Here is a 17,621-nt window from a genome sequence, read left to right as displayed (position 1 = left end):
GGGAGATTATAACAAAGTATGTTATGAATATCCAAATGGCCCTTGGCAGAAAAAAAAGGCTCCCCACCCCTGACTTATACCAAATGCCTTTGTTGTAATCTGAATATATGATTACTCTTCCATTGTTCTGATATTTGTATGTTAAAATGAGACTAAATAATTTTGTTCCTGATTAAGCATTTAATTCTCCTATTTCTAGAATGTAGCTTTTGTTGACACCCCTACGGCTTTTTGCTGGACAACGAACCTGCAGCATTCCCTCTGCGCGGTGAGCATGCAGCTGACCTACAAAGTACAGCTGGAAAGCAGTACAGATAATCTTTTTAAATAAGAACTCTAGAGAAATGATTAACCCTTGCAGAGAGGCTACCCACACTGTAAGGGTTAAGTGCCATATTTGGTCTAGGGAGGGAAAGAAAAAAGTTACTCGCCTGATCCTCAGATCTGGCTCTCTCTTAGACCGGCCCCTGGAGCCTCTCTCTCCCTCCGCTGCATTGGTCTAAGGTCCCATAAATCATCACATTCTATATAGTGTATAGGACAGAGGGCACCAAGGGACATACCATCACTGCAGTGTAGGAGAGGCTGGAGGGAGCGCTGTCACAGCCGGCCAGCTCTGAGGACCTTCACTACTTTGTGTTCTGTTTCAAATGTCACTTTATGCAAATTAAATACCTCCTAAGACCTAATCTGTATGGACAGTATGGCATCTTGCAGATATGACAAGATCCACAGGTAGTGTAAACTCACCAGGAAGACTCAGAGTAGGAATCCAATGTAGTTTATGTTTTCTCAGCATTTCTTGCAAAGCATTTTGGAGGCAAAGCCTTATGACCCTCTAAAAGACTTCTGTACTCAACAAAAGTACTAATCTGGAGAGCATGGCGAGTGTTTAACTAGGGACTGTGGTAACTAGCGGTAAACAGGAATGGGGGTGGGGGGACAGGGAGCATACCAAAACATTAATAAACAAGCCCCTGCGCCACACACTTCTAGTCACCAACCTGGATCAAGGATACAGTCAGAAAAATCTGCTAGCCTGCTCTGGGCCAGTGACTCTAGATATAAATAAATACACCCATCTTTGTACTTGCTGAGATGTGCCTCAATCATTTACAAATGAGATCCCTTGGTAAACTGGACAACCAAAATAATTTGTTTTAAAGCCCATTTCCTCCTTTGTAAGTGATGAGCATTTATTGGGGTAATGTAGAGGTGCAGTGATGATGTATAAGTCTGTACATTTTCATGACTCACATTGCTGGCTTTCTTACATGTTCTTATGGACTTTTTAGCAGGCCTGAGTCTCACAATTTAAAAAAAATGTATCCACAGGAAACTCAAGTCTGACACTTGGCATCAGATTATAAAGCAACTGTCCCCCCTCTATGCGAGTCACTTTAACAATATCACTGCACACCAGTTCTGCCTTTCCAGGTCACAATTCACTGTCCAGGGGAGTTGCCACTATGACTATTAATGAATGGGGGGAGAGAGCTCAGAGAGTGTTAACATGCACAGATGGCTTGCAAAGAACAGGAGGCGGACATTTCAAAAAGGAGCTAAAGGTGGAGATGAAGAGGACAGAAAAAAAAAATCAGTTTCTGTGTTCATATACAGCAACTGCATATGCCTGCTTCATGTGTACTTAGTGTACATTGCTGGCAAAACACCTAGAGGTGGAAATGGGCTTGAAGCATGAGTAATTCCAGCATGCCAAGGACAGTTTAGGCACACCATGTAGTAGACAAAGAAGATTCACATTTGTAGGGAACAAAAGAATGCAGATTGTCATCTCTTTATATGTAATGAGCTAACTGCTATGATGTGCAGAGGAGGAGCTACAGAAACATGCTGCATGTTTAAATATTTCTGCATGTCATGGACTGTTATTGTCACATGGAACCCAAAAGCATAGGGATGCTTTTTGTTTTACAAAGCGAGGATTGTTACTCCTCCGAATCTTATGTGGACAATTAACAGATACACAATGCATTCAGAAAATGCATAAATGCACAAATGTACTATTACAGCATAACACTTTAATTAGCATTCAAATGATATAATAAATACACCAAGTCCATATTTACAACCCTTTATCAATATCCCCACAACGGAACAATAAGATTCAGTGGAGCTGAAAAGAACTATTGCCATTAGCTTCATTCTAGGCAGGTCACACTACATTGCACCCCCAGCAAAGATAAGTTCAAGTGCAGCCTGGATGTCTCCTCCAGTAGCCTGTAAAGCCCTCAGACTAAGCTCCTCATCCCGGATACCCATATCCCGCAGCTGTTGAAGCTGAGGCTGCCATTGGCTCTGAAAGACAGAATAAAAGCACAATGCACTACAAAAGAAGGACAAAGCACCCATGTCTATATTTAAATCATTTCACCTGCATCCCCTCCCAGACTAGTTCAGGTGCAGCTGAGCCCCCATAAAACTAAACTACTCGCTGCAGCTCAGAGACCCAACAAGCATTGTAGAACAGCTGTAGTACTGGAAGAACCTGAAGTTGAAATATAAAAAATTAGAGTCCAATGATTTGATGTTGCTGTAGCCATCTGACATGCAAATGTTTATTTATCATGAATCAAGATAAGTCACCAGCGCTCAATATGCAAGGTCACAGTGTTGCCTGCACATACCTGAAACATTGGCGTAACAGACCCATGTGATATCATTTTGCAATAAAAACAGCTTTATTTGCACATTGAGCTATTGAGTGCTGGGGAGTTATCTTTGAAATCCTGAAGGTTCTGCACAGCAAGTACCGTATTTTGCGGTCTATAAGACGCTCCGGACGATAGGACGCATGGCTTCTGTGACAGAAATTCTATGACAGAAATTCTGTCACAGAAGCTGCAGTTAGTGACTGCTGAGACAGGTGGCGCTGTCTCAGTAATCACACAGAGCAGACGAAGAACGTCGTTCTTCGTCTGCTCAATGGGCTCTATGGTGAGCTCCTATGTGGGATCGTGACGGGTCACAGTCCCGCAGAGGTACGGGGGACCCAGAAAACCTTGGCGGGGGGAGGACACTATCGCCGATGCCGCCGCCGCTCAATTTAATACAAGGGATCTACTTAGATCGCTTGTATTAAACGAACAGCGGCTCCCACTGTACATTCAGCTCTGCTTGTCAGGAGCAGGGCTGAATGTACAAAAAGAAACTCGCCCGGCGCCCGAAACTGCATGTCCCGGGTGTCGGGCGATAGGTATTCGCTCCATAAGACGCAGGCACATTTTCCCCCTCCTTTTGGGGGAAAAAAAGTGCGTCTTATGGAGCGAAAAATACGGTAACTACTTTGTTACCGCTGTCACACCGATGCACACATACCGCTGTCACACATACAAATACAATGCATTGTATTTGTATGTGGACAATCTGCCTTCCCATCCAAGGTGTAAGGTGTATGTACTTTGTCACACAACTTACCTGCTGGGCTGTCTGGCTGGAGGCCTGCAAAGCATGCTGGAGTGCTTGGCTGAACAAGTCATTCGTAATGGGTGTTCCTGACTGCACGCTTGATGACATTGGAGATGTCCCTGAAGAATGACCCTATAAAATAAACACATTCACCTCTATGTCATTTTTTTGTAGTAAAATGAAAGTTGAACAGATTAGACCTGGCTCTACAAAGCAGTGCGATCCTAGACATGCATTTCAATTAAAACTTAAAAAAAGTATGACAAGGTGCTAACCTGTGTTCCTGGTGTGGGCGTGTGGGAACTGCTTTCTGGGGTACTTGCAAGGGCTAAAGCTGTGGCCAGTTCACTTTGCGTGATGGGCCGAGGCCCTGAAGCTCCTGTATATCCAAGAGAAGCAGGACGGGGACCAGCAGTACTAGATGATCCAGAGCGAGAGGCCTAATGGAAAGGTGTGTGACGTAGAAACGAGTCATTTATACACAAGTCTCATTTGTAGATTGCTTCCTCAAAATCTAGAACAATGGCAGCCAGTCATTATCTTACCTGTGGAAATTCATCCTCTTCATCTGACAGACCATCAAACAAGAAACCACCTAACAGAATAAAGAAACATGGCAACATCAAACATAAGACACCGAGAAACAAAACAGAAGGAGTGTGCGATACAAGATACTGTAAGGAGAAGGCAATACAGCAGCAAGAAGGAGAAGAGGGAGAAAAGACTTTTCACAAAGCCCAGGACTTTCCTGGTAGTTCATACCTGGCATATGCAGGGTTGCAGGGGGCACAGTGTGGGCAGAACCATCTGGTGTAGGCAGTGAAGAAGCTCCACTTACTGAATGCAGAATTAGTATGATTGCATTTACTAGTGCAGGGTGCGAGGCCACTAGCCTGAAAACAAATATTGTAAATGCCGTGTATTAAAAGTAAATTGGAGGTATTTTTTTTATTATAGTATGCGAACACACAAATTTTTTTTTTCACTTTAGACAATTCTAATTTCTTGTGTCTTTATTGAACACACCCATTAAACATTTACAGTGCTGAAGGAAAAAGTAAGGGAACCCACAGACTAATTACTTCAACGAAAGCTAATTGGAGTCAGTAGCTTGCACACCTGGAGTCCAATCAATGATACGAGTTTGGAGGTGTGCTTTATAGTTACTTTGATTCATAAAAGACACTCAAACATTTTAAAAATGCTTTTCATAAGCGGCATCAACTGATGTGAACCATGCCTCGCAAAAAAGGAGCTCTCTGAAGACATACGATCAAGAGTAGTTGATCTGCATAAGGCTGGAAAGGGATAAAAAGCAATCAAGTGTTTTAGGCATCCATCAGTCGCCAGTTAGACAAATTGCCTATAAAATGGAGAGTTTAGTACTGTGGCTACTCTTACTAGAAGTGGGCACCCAGCCAAGACGACTCCCAAGGCACAATTCTCATTGAGGTAAAAGAAGAACCCACGAGTTACAGCTAAAGGCATGAAGACATCACTGGAACTGCAAACATCCTTGTTCATGAGTCTATCATACGTAAGTATTTGAAGAGGCAGGGTGCCCTTGGCAGAACACCACGGTGGGAGTCACTGAAAATACATTTCTGTGCGTCTAAGGTTTGCCAAAGGGCACCTTGACAAACCACAACACTACTGGGAAAATGTTTTGTGGACTGATGAAACAAAAGTTGAATTGTTCGGGAGGAATACTCAGCACTATGCATGGCGCAAAAAGGGCAAAGCTTACCAACATCAAAACATCATCCCAACAGTGAAGTATGGTGCATGGATTGCCATGATTTGGGCTTGCTTTGCTGCCTCTGGGCCTGGGCCACTTGCATCATCAAGAGGAAAATTATATCCCAAGTTTACAAAAATATTCTACAGGATAATGTCAGTGTGACTGTCCGCCAGCTGAAGCTTAGTAGAAGTTGGATGATGCAGCAGGACAATGACTGCAAGCATTGATGTAAATCCACCACAGTCTAGCTTCAGAAAAATAAAACAAATGCACCTTTTGGAGTGGCCCAGTCAGAGCCTGGACCTTAACCCCATGGAGATGCCGTGAAATGACCTCAAGAGAGCCCCTCACACCAGACATTCTACAAATACTGTATGTCTGAGCTGAAGCAGTTTTGTAAAGAGAAATGGTCAAAAACTCCTCCTGAACGCTGTGCAGGTCTGATCCAGAGCTATCAAAAGTACATTCTTCAATTATTTGCTGCCAAAGGAGGTTCAAGCAGCCATTAACACCAAGGGTTCACATACTTTTTCCTCCAGTACTGTGAATTTTTTATAGGCGTGTTCAATAAAGACGAGAAATTTGAATGGTTTGTGTTTAGTCAGCGTCAGCACATTGTGTTTGCCAATTGTTGTGACTTAGATGGGATCAGATCACATTTTATGGCAAATTGCTGCAGAAATACAGTTAATTTCAAGGGGTTCAAATACTTTTTCTTGCCACTTTAAAGAAATAAAAACACCCCCCACCACACACACATGTGCAACAGTGTGCACCATAATGCGTACAAACTGGTCTGCCTTATGCACATGCTCTGTGCGTTGTTACAACACATGGCAATGCTAGAGTTTTTTGTTTTAAATAACATTATTAATTCAACTGTGTATCAGCTCGTGGCAAAGCATTGTCATGTGTTGCAATACACTGCGTTGTAATTAAGTGTATGCCTGCATCATTTTATCACAACGCACACACGCCACTGCAGATCAGGCGTTACCATAACCCATACATTAAGGTGTGAGGCTGGCAGCAAAAGTTTAAAGTGTATGTAAGCCCAAAATCCATTTTACAGTATGTCTGCCATAATGCATCACTGTATACCGAGGCAAATCATTTTATGAAATCCTGCCAGTAACCACTATTCATGTTGCAGGCTGACAACCCCAATCTACTGCCTTGCAATTAGTAGCAGCGTTGTCAATCTACCAAGTGAGCTCCTCAGGTTGGCTGCATATTTGACAGCCAAATGGAAAAACTGAAGACGCACACACAGCAGGCTGACAACGCTCCTGCTAATTGCAAAGCAAAGTTGGATTTGCTAATGGCTAGCGGGGTCTAAACAAGATTCGTTGTTTTGACCGCAGTGACATGGAAAAAATTGAAAGAACTGGATGGAAAATGTTGTTCATACTGTAAAATGGCCCAACAGGAACATGTTCCACATGTCTAGGACTCCATTCAAGTAGAAGATCTAGATGAAATCTTTAAGGCCTTTCGAACAAAATTAGTTGATGGCAACATCAAATGCTCTGATTACGAAATTCTAACAGTGTATGGCTAGCTTTGCGGTTGTCAGGAAGTGCTGTTACTGGCAGGATATTCAGCTAAGACATTTTACAACACATTTACAAAAAACAGTTTGGTTAAGAAAACTGCAAACAGTAACACATGACACCAAAAGCATAAGAATAAAGCACCGCTCCTCCACGGCTTTAGCAGGGGAATAACAGCCGGCTGCTCGCTGGCAGGAGTTTGTCCTCACTCCAAATAGCTATACAGTAAAAGGAAGAATCCAGCCGCACTCTGACATGTTTCACCCAGTCCTGGACTTAGTCAAAAGGGTGACGAGTTTGGAGTAGGCAGGAGAAGTGAACAATCTAGGACAACATAGCTGAACTGGAAAGTGAGCTGAATTGGAGATTTTTTCCAGTTCAGCTATGATGTCCTAAATTGTTCACTTCTCCTGCCTTCTCCAAACTCTTCACCCTTTTGTGAATAAACCCATAGACATGACTCTATGATCTCTAGGACCAACTCCAGGATTGGGTGAAACATGTCAGAGACCTCAGGTAGCACTCTGTCACTGACGAATTTTCAATAAACTAATTCAGTGTGGAATGGAGTGCGGACAGAGTCTTCCTTTGCTATATACATGATATCAAACGGACTGAAAAAATTTTTTTGGCTTTACAAAGACTTTATCGATGACCCAGAAATACATAATAACAAAATAATAGTGAACTTCTATCTGCCTTGTATTTATGAATCAGTACTATAGTCCCCATGTATTTTGGTTGTAGAAATGAAACATTAACTCCACGGACAATTAAAAAAAAGGACTGTATGAGATATTACTATACATTTAACCAACTCCACGGACAATTAAAAAGGACTATATGAGATATTACTATAGATTTAACCAACTCCACGGACATATAAAAAAAGGACTATAGGAGATATTATTATACATTGAACCCAAAACATTACAATATTGAACATCTACTTACGTGTCCAGCATGCTGGGGTCAGTGAACACAGTGAACAAATCTTTATCCTGCAGAACCCCTGTAAGTGGAGATAAAGAGTTCTTCTTTAATCACTCTAATAAAAGCTATTCCAGAAAACATGTTAAAGCATTGAATACTATACACTTAGCACACAAATTGTACTAAAAATCACTCAAATTTACCCTAGACTGTGTAATAAGAACACACAACTCCATGACAAGAGTGACCTCTAGTGGCTGAAGTATTAAATGATATAATATATACTGTGACATCATCTCGTTACTCTAATCAGTTTGTTCATTTTTCCAATTTCCTCCAAAACTCACCCATAGCCACAGGATCAGAGCTCAGGCCTGGCGTAGCCACAACTATCTGCTCCAAGGACTCCCGACTCCCAAGTAACTTAAACACCTGAAGGACAAGAGACAGTACAGCGGTGGCAGTTTAGCTGCAGATGAACAGAAATAATGAAATGGGACAACACACCAGTCTTTTTCTACAGCATAATACCATATTTTCTGATAAGCCAGGGCAGTGAAATCATTCCATACTATATTGTTATAAATACAATGACATGCAAATAAAATATTCAAGTGTTTTTGTAAAATAACTCCACATATGACATGTATCCAGTCATACTACTATAATTGTCCTCATTGAGAACGTTGACCAAGAACCATCCATACCAGCCCTGCATAATTACATGTTCAAACAACTGAAGGGGACAACTCTTTATAATTGCAAGCAGCCTAGTGAAGAGAAATGTAACTGGCAACACAAAGAAAGCTCTATCCAAAGCAGGCTTATAACAGGAAACCTCTATTAGGCATTCAAGTAAACAACATTAACATGCTGTCACTTGAACACGAAAAGAAACATTAAAAATATAATATTAAATCATGGAGGAGAGTAAGTTTGAAAGTTAGTCATTCCAGATCTATAGTCTTGAGTAAGAAGAACATATGCCTCCAGCATCCAATGGATCTGTAATCAATAGTCCTAACATGTGCTGAAAGAAGAACTCCAGGAAAATAAAAAACGTACTCTTGCAGAGAGGCTACCCCGGCACTGCAAGGGTTAAGAGCTTGTTTTGTCTAGGGGGGCTCAAATAAAGCAGATATACTCTCCTGATGATGGGTGGCCTCACTGTGATGTGATTGCTTCAACAAACTTTCGGACTATTGATTACAGGACCATGGTGTGCTGGTGAAAAATGTTCTAATCTATGTACTGTCATCAGCCAACCTGCTGTCAGTTGCTACAGTACCCTCTCACACTAGGCCCTCTCCTGGAAAGTGTAAGGGAGGGTTATAACCCTTGTCATTTGTTTTCCCATCCATATCCCACTGGGGAGATTTCCCTTCAATTCCTGTCAGTTACCCATAATAGGAAGTGAGAATAAATCCCTCTAAACTGAGGGAAACCCTTTGTGGTCAGCAAAGTCATCAGAACTAGTGTCCCCATTGGAAGGTTTCACATCATTTCCTGATTTGATGGCAACCCAAATTGTGGGATTTTCTTTTACTTTCACTAATAACAGTCACCAGGACACACAGAGAGGGTGAATCTATCTAATGGGTACACAGACAGCTGTCAGAACTATTGAGGCTAAAAGAATTGAACAATAAGGCCTATACATGTTCTTCTACACATTATACCATGGCATCCTGAAAGCCATTTTGTACTGTCCAACAAATCGAAATGGAACTTAAAGTGACATTAAATCCTCAGATTTTTTAACATAAACCAATACTGTAATGTGTGCCCTGCTGTAATCCATGGTTGTTTCCCTTCTCTTTGCTGCTCTTCCTTTTAAATCCTTCTCTCTTTTCATGCTGGGGAGAACTTCCCTTTGCAGCTGAGTGCTTCTTCCTGTAGTGCTGGCTCAGGTCACCGGCGGAAGTGATGTCCTCCGTTCTTCATTGCGGGTCCCGGTAAGTATTTTATTGCCCGATGTACAGTACACTGTTCAGTACTGTACATCTGCAACACTATACAGTACTCTACTAATGCAGTACAGTATAGAGTTCCTCACTTAACAAACAATTCGTTTAACGACCTGGTCGTAGGAACGGAACTCGGTCGTTAAATGAGGAATACCTGTATTCTTACCATATTCAACCTATATTCATTATATATTGTGTGGTTATGCTTATTGAAACACATTAGCATATATTATTAGTTTGATGTGTGTATGTACGGGAGGACGCTAGTTTGTGTCCTCCCGTTACCCTAAGGAGAACTATGGGGAAAAACACTGACCCCATAGTTCTCTTTTAAGTACAAATAATTAGGTTGGGTATAATGTTGTATCTGTGAAGGGTTTTTAGTTATCCAATGTGTCAGCAAATTGCTTCTCAAATCTTATGTTGAAGTTTTTAAGAAAGGTCCAGGAGCTATTTCTAATCCAATATTGCCCTCTTCCACTAGTTACAGGGATCGTGTTAGAAAAGTAACGCCCCTCTGGCATCATAATTAAAAGGTAAAGATAAGCAAACCACGCTCACATTTTGGGGTGATAAAAAGTTAGGAAAAGAGTATACAAAAAATGTAGACACTGAAAAAGTGGAACATACAAACGAGAGGTGGAGATCTGAAACTGATGGACGGGCTGACCAGGGGAACTGTATCAAAGAGAACCTGAACATCTCGATTCTAAAACTAACCCGAAGCCGACATCTCTCAGACAAAAGATATTGCAATTTTTGGTAAAGTATACATTTCTATTTATCTGTAGGCAATTGAATAACCATTATACATCTGACTAGACCATTTATTTCTTGTAGCATTGAGATTTGAATTGAGAGAATTCTAGCTGCAGTATGAATGGTCTCTTTTCCAATCTTGGGAGAGATATACTTAGAAGTACAATCTCCTTGAAGCTGATTTCAGTTTCTAGTTAATGGTGCAGTTGTGATGTATACTTAAAACAATTTAGTGAAAGTTTGTCATTGCCTTAAATATATTCTTGGCTTATAGCCAGTTCTGTGCATGATATAACAAGTTAGTTCTTGCGCAGTATAAATTGAGCTGGTGGATATCTGTTGCCTGAGAGAGGTCACGTGTCAAATCTGCATATTATATTACTACATTCTGCTGAGCTAATCATAAGCTACTAATTGCATTCCAGGAGTTACTTCATTTTGTTTCATTTATATCTAAAATAATATCCAGTGGTTTTATTTTTCTCATTATCTGTGTTGATCAATATTATTGAAACTTTGATCCAATTGATTTCTTGTTTATCACCAATTATATCTTGATTATAATTTTGCACTGATTTTAGTTAATATATATTTTTGCACACTATACTCATTATGTGTTCAGGTTAGCGCAAATAAACAAACTTGAGTTATTTTTGTTGATTTGTGGAAATAAGGTGGGAATCTCCTTAATTACAGATCCCGGCCTATTTTCTTAAATAGAAAATGGTTTATTATATCAGAGTAAACATTCTGAAACAGCAATAAAAACCTGACCGGTATTTTAATCCCTCTCCACGTCCAAAGAAGTTATCCAGATCCTAAACACATTTGAACCCATTGTAAAATTAAAATTGTACTTTTGTTCCAAAGACTTAATAGGGGAAATTTATCATAGCAATTGTGAGTGTGTGAACTCGCATATGGTCGCATGGGATATATTTGCGCCAGATTTATGTTGGTCATAAATGAGATTAAATAGACTCCAGGAGAAAAGACTCGCAACTCCAGGCAAAAAGTTTAAAAGGAGAATTATGGGGTTAGGGCTTTTCCCCATAGTTCTCCTTAGGGTAACGGAAGGACACAAACTAGCATCCTCCCGTCACCCTAAGCTCAGTATACCGCGAGCTGCAGCGGATCCTGACAATTATGTCTGGATCCGCCCAACTGCGTGAGTGACAGCTGGCTCTGACTATCTAGAGGCAGAGCCAGCTGTACCCGCCCCCTCCCCCGTCCGTTCCGCCAGTCAGCGCTGGAGGATCGGACAGGGGTAGGGGGAATCCAGCCCCTCCCCGTCACAGCAGAGAGCCGTGACAGGATCGAGAAGTGAGCGAGTGCCTCTGTGTTCGCTCACTTCCCGATCTACTGAGCCGACCTGTGACAGTCTCATTGTCACAGGTCGGCTAGAACTATGAGGTGAGTGGAAATCACTCACCTCATAGTTCTCCTTTAACTGTCGCTTCTTGAAGAAGTGGTCATGGGGACTTCTTAAGTAGCAATTGTTTTGTTAGGTTTTACTCCAGTTTGAGACAGCCACATGACAAGCGCAGATGTAAAGAGTTGCGAACCTTCGCAAAAAAACACGCAGTCGGGAACACGCAGGTTTGCACAGTAACAAAAATGATCCAAGAGGATAAAACTGTTGCAATTGCTTTGATAAATTCCCCCCAATATCTACCTATTAAAATCACTCAAGTACACTGCATGTGAGCACATCAATACTGAAGAAGCAGCAGGGGTCACAGAGGTCACAAAAGCGACCAAACACCAGGTCAACTGGAGGTGTCTTATGTGGACCTCTAAATTTCCTGTTAGCAACCAGAATATCATTTTATGGTTTGGGCTGCTTACATGATACACGCAGCAGCAAGTAGCTCCTTTCCAGGAGGGCATCAGCCACACAGGAGAGTCTTTCAGTAAGACATCCAATCAGAGCTCTCTAAACATGCTGATTAGAGTCTGCTAATGTGCTGCTAAAATGATGTGTGTCCAATCTAGAACTACTCCTAGGCTGCTTTCCACTCAGGTTACCTAGAAATATGTATCAGACTTGTGTATATCAGAGTCGCTTCCTTGGCTACAGAACTCTGACATGGAGCCCACAGGTACATTGCACCAAGCTTCCAGAAGCTCCCTAGATTTTGCGCAATTTCAAATATTGGCATGCTGTATCTTTATAAGACTAGCTGGGATTAGCAATCCCACAAAAAGGACTAGGTACACAACATGCCTTTTTTATAGAGAGACCTAGACCACCCAGGCCATTGGGCACAAAGCTGAGCTGTAGCCAATACTTACAGCATCACGGTAGCTAGAGCTGGTATGTAGAGCTGTGTGTAGAGCCCGGAACTCACGGCTAGCAGCTATCTTGTCTACAGGCTCTGTAAGAATGAAAAGGAATGGATACAAATGGGCATTTTATATATGTGTATTGGCTTGGCCAGCTGATTTGAAAAATGTTCCGGAGGGCTTGGCAGCGAAAGGGTTAAACTTAGAACAACTAAACCACAGCAACACAAATAACCTAACATAGAGTTACCCACCAGGCCGAGGAGCTGGTTCAGGCCATGCTCTCCGCAGGATGTGAACAGTACTTCCTGACTGAACACCATAAAACTCCAGGGTCTGATCATCTCTAAGACGCCGCCCGCAGTGGATCAGATCTGGGTAGAAACAGACAGAATATCGATGAAATCATAGCAAAATATACACTGCTGCAACTCAATAACACTGCCCTGCAACTCTTCCAAAGAAATACAGATTAATAGGAGTAATATATGAAGGAAACGTGTACTGGAAGATATACACTGAGTGGCCAGATTATTATGACCACCCCATCAGTACTTCATTGGGCCACGAGATGACTCCACGAGATGACTTTGTTGGGCCTTGTGACTCCACAAGATGTTAAAAGGTGATGCGAGGAATCTGACACTGCACTGTTGCCCTTCTGTTGTCTTGTACCAGTCTTGCCACTCTCCGTTCTGCCCTAACATTGACTAGTCGCTGACGGCCACAATTCGCACGTTCAGACCCAGATTTTCGGCTGACAGTCCAGTCTTTAAACACTTTAACAACTGCTCTTGAACAATTAATGAATTCTGCTGTTTTGCTGAGGTCTCTGTAAAGCCAGCCATACACCTATAGAGTATCTGCAGATTTTCTATGGTCAGATGGGAAAAGGTGCAACAGATTTCTCCAACTACGCTAAACTGTGTGGATGGAGGAATCTCCCACTGGGCCAAGCTTCCGTATCTTGCTAGTCGGTCCTGCTGGCTGTCAAAATACCTGAACAATCTGATTGGATGTAGGCATCGTTCAGGTATTTTGAGAGTCAGCGAGGCCGACTAGCAAGATACGGAAGCTTGGCCCAGTGGGAGATTCCTCCACACAGTTTAGCGTAGATGGAGTAATCTGTTGCACTTTTTCCGACCATAGAAAATCTGCAGATAATCTATAGGTGTATGGCCAGCTTAACTGAGCCCCAGATAGTAGTAATAACCCAACAGGTATTCTAACCCTGCCTCACTCAATCCAAAACTAAATAGTCTGGGCTGGACATAACCTTTACGCTTTTTATATAATCTTCCTAAAGAACTTCACATTTATCTACTTCCAATTAACTGATCTTATGAGGCAGATCTAAGTCAGTAGCTTCCATGGTGCAATCACAAGTTCTCCTTTCCCTCTGTTTTTCAACCAGCGGACTTGGCTGTCTGTGTTGTGTAAGACAGCCAATCACTAGTGAAAAGGAGACAATATCACAGCCGCTCAATGAAATAATATCATATAATCCAGGGCTCGACAAATCCCAGGCGCCAGGTCGCCAATGCAACCAGAATTGTGCCCCGAAGCCTGGGCTTTTATCAGCACGTTCATTGTACCTTCGCCACTTTAAGATCTGCTGTTGCTGTGGGTTCTCCCCTGATCTGTAGTCACGTTGGCTCCCTGTCAGCCATTAGGTTTCTCTGCCACCTGAGCTTTCTGTGATAGAACACATCCCTGCCATCCCTATATACATGCCTGAAATCAGCCAATCAGCAGGGAGCAAAGCTAAAGTCTACATCAGCAAGTGACCATCAGGGAGAAGATGGCACATCTAAAAAGGGATCCCAGGGACGTGTTCTTCCATATAATACTTTAAAAAAGAATCCAAGGCTGAATGCTGTGATAACTACAGAAGAATGTCAGCCCCTGCCCCCAAACTTCGGAGCATTGAGCTGCAGACAGACCCATAATTTGATTGAAAACTTTGAACTGCCTGTTGATCAGGAGGGAACCAAGGAAGGTATTACCTACGTACACTACACTTAAAAGGAGAACTATGAGGTGAGTGAAAATCACTCCTCATAGTTCGAGCCGACATGCGACAATGAAACTGTCACAGGTCGGCTCAATATATCGGGAAGTGAGCGAACACATACTGTCGCTCGCTTCTCGATCATTTCCCTGCAGATGCTGACTGGAGGAACGGACAGGGGAGGGTACAGCTGGCTCTGCCTTTAGGTAGGCAGAGCCAGCTGTCACCCGCGCAGCTGGGTGGATCTCGGCAGTAATGTTGGGATCCGTCCTGTCTGCGGTGGTCTCAGTATACCGTGAGCTTTGGTCAAGCAAAACAAATAGCAAACACACTCATCAATTTGTTACCAGCTTTACAGCAGGGTGCACATGGAAGGGCCTTATACAGTACAACAGCAAAATGTTTCCCAGCACACTCACCAGCCAGCATGCAAAAAAACTAAACCTCTGTTTTTAACCTTAGCGGTGAGACAAGTTTTTTTTGCATGCTGGCTGGTGAGTGTGCTGGGAAACTTTTTGCTGTTATACTGAGCTTAGGGTCACGGGAGGACGCTAGTATATCTCCTCCTGTGACCCTTAAGAGAACTATGGGGAAAACACTTACCCAATAATTCTCTTTTAAGCTTTAAAGGCTGATAGGTGGTAGATGGAAAATGTTAAGTGTGAAAGATATCCAGATTTAATATTTATCTGAACAAAAAGGAGATACAAAATGATACAGAACATTATAATTAAAAATAAATAACACTTTACATTCCCTTTGAGAAATAAATAAGTGTACACAAGGTAAATATGATGTATATTCCTCACCAATCAGCTCGGGATCAGGAAGTGACTCTGGCAGGGTGGCTGTGATAAGCTGTTTCACTACTGACACTCGATGACCACATGGAGAGTTCCCATCGCTCGTGGACTGGACCGGAAGGTGGACAATTGATTTTGGAGAGAGAGGCTGGTCAGCCAGCTGGACACATATATGGAGCTCCGACATGATCAGACTGTAAATGTATTCTAGCTGCCTAGGGAAACAGCATGCATGTTTTAATGATCAGAATAAAATGAGAGACAAATAATAAAAAACAGAGCAAAAAATCAGATATGAACAACACACAATCCAATCGTTAATGTTCACTGTTCTAACTTCAGCAACCTATATACAGTATGTGTGATTTAAAGCCCCATGCATGGGGCTGCTACAAAACTGCTGTTTATGACTCCAAGTTGAAAGTAATTCATCAAACCTTCTTTGTACCTGCTAATAATCCTCCTTAAAGTGACACTAAACTCAGGAGTTAGATCTTAAATATGCATTCAAGTACCCCATTACCAAAAATGTATCGTATTTGTGTATCACTCAGCTGTAGATCCTCAAATCATCTCTGAATTGGTGCTGGTGCTGTCCTTTTTTCTGGAGGGTGGCTCATTTTGTTCCCATGGTCCCCGTGTGTGTTGTAAAGTAGTCACCGCTCCAAGCTCACTGCTGCGATGGACTACAATCTCAATACAAATTAGCTATCTAAATGTGAGATTGTAGCCCATCCCGGGAGCGGTGGCTACTTTACAAAACACACAGGGACCATGGGGAACAAAAGTAGCCACCCTCCAGAAGGGTATTCTGACAGAAGCTGCAGGTGCCTGCTGTTAAAATACAACAGTTGGCCAGGGAGATCCCCAACCCTGCAGCTACAAGTCACAAAATGGTGGGGGATCTCTCTGCCGTAACCGATTGGGCCAGGAGGGTGGTGTGTCAGTCAAAGCTTATGCAGGCTTGGGCGAACTGTGGTGAACTGAATTCACATCACTAATCAGCAAAGTTCATCATCCCCCCCTTTTTGATGTGTGGGGCTCCTTGTGTGACCCTATGCCTTTAAGGAGGTTGGGCTACCTCCCTCCTTGCGAACCTGCACTCAATTCATCCTTTGCTATATATGTTCCCAGATGGAGACTCTCATAGATCAGAGTAAGGGCTAGTGATGGGCTCGGGCGTGTTCGCAGCTTCACGTGCCGAGCCCGCCAGGGAACTGACAGCGCCAATCACGGGTACCGAGACATTATCCCAGGCCGCAGCTGCAAAGAGGACCACACTATACAGAGGGGTCTGGACAAGGCAGTGCGGCTCCCACACATTTTGCAAAAGTTGCCCAGCTAAAACCTCTGTTTTTAACCTTAGTAGTTAGTGTGAGCTGGGATATGTCTGTTTCTGTACCACCACAATCTTACACCTCCCCCTGGATAGATATGGACTGACATAAGAAAGCACATACTTTCTCACACGGACACCCTGAGAACAATCTGTCAATCAAACCGTATGAAGGGAATTGATCAAAACTGGAGCAGACAGAATATGAAGCAGTTGCCCATGACAACCCATCAGCTTCTCTCTTCTGTTTGCTAAGTGAAGCTTTGCAAATGACAGAGAGAAGGTGTTGGGTTGCCCCGGACAACTGCTCCACATTTTGCTCCAGTTATCAATTCCCCTCTATGCGATTCCACAGCTGAAGAAACTCATAGGAATGACGCCAGGAGCCCTATAGACCTCAATTAAGGAACTATGCTGTGTTCTGGACAGAACAGAAAGACCCCAAAAAACCCAAAGCTCACCCTGAGAGCACCTACCTGTGCGCACTTCCTTTGTTTACGCTGCGCCCGGAAGTGACCCAACCAAACTACACTTCCCTTCATGCACTGAGCGGGCGCTGCAAACTGACGTCATATCCACTCGCTAACAGATTTGCTAAAACGAGGGTCGGTCTACAGGAAAATGGACACCGGATGTGTAGGCGGATCCTAGCTGTGGCACTATCATGTGGCCATCCACGTGACCAGAAACAGAGGCGGAGTCAGCAGGAAGCGGAAAACAATTAGCCTAGCTTGCGAAACAGATTCCTGTGCGGCTCTTTCGGTCTGATGTACCGCCCTATAGAACTACAGTCATTATTTAGC

At 42.7% G+C, this 17,621-nt stretch overlaps 1 protein-coding gene across 1 annotated transcript; it reads right to left on the bottom strand.

Annotated features, from left to right (window-relative positions):
• Window positions 1–2,022: 2,022 nt before the first annotated feature.
• Window positions 2,023–17,349, bottom strand: UBL7 (ubiquitin like 7). Its single transcript, XM_018554644.1, has 11 exons — window positions 17,295–17,349; window positions 15,489–15,693; window positions 12,923–13,042; window positions 12,678–12,760; window positions 8,004–8,088; window positions 7,678–7,735; window positions 4,192–4,322; window positions 3,975–4,024; window positions 3,705–3,869; window positions 3,439–3,561; window positions 2,023–2,319 (listed from the first exon to the last, which is right to left on the bottom strand). Exons 2-11 carry the CDS (start codon window positions 15,667–15,669, stop codon window positions 2,182–2,184), a joined length of 1,134 nt encoding a protein of 377 aa, XP_018410146.1. The 5' UTR covers window positions 15,670–15,693; window positions 17,295–17,349; the 3' UTR covers window positions 2,023–2,181.
• Between the last annotated feature and the right edge of the window lie 272 nt (window positions 17,350–17,621).

The sequence above is a fragment of the Nanorana parkeri genome, unplaced genomic scaffold (assembly GCF_000935625.1).
Source record: "Nanorana parkeri isolate BGI_ZX_2015 unplaced genomic scaffold, ASM93562v1 scaffold167, whole genome shotgun sequence".
Classification (NCBI taxonomy): domain Eukaryota; kingdom Metazoa; phylum Chordata; class Amphibia; order Anura; family Dicroglossidae; genus Nanorana; species Nanorana parkeri.
The sequence above is the reverse complement of the archived record's forward strand: the minus strand, read 5'-3'. Positions and strand labels throughout refer to the sequence as shown.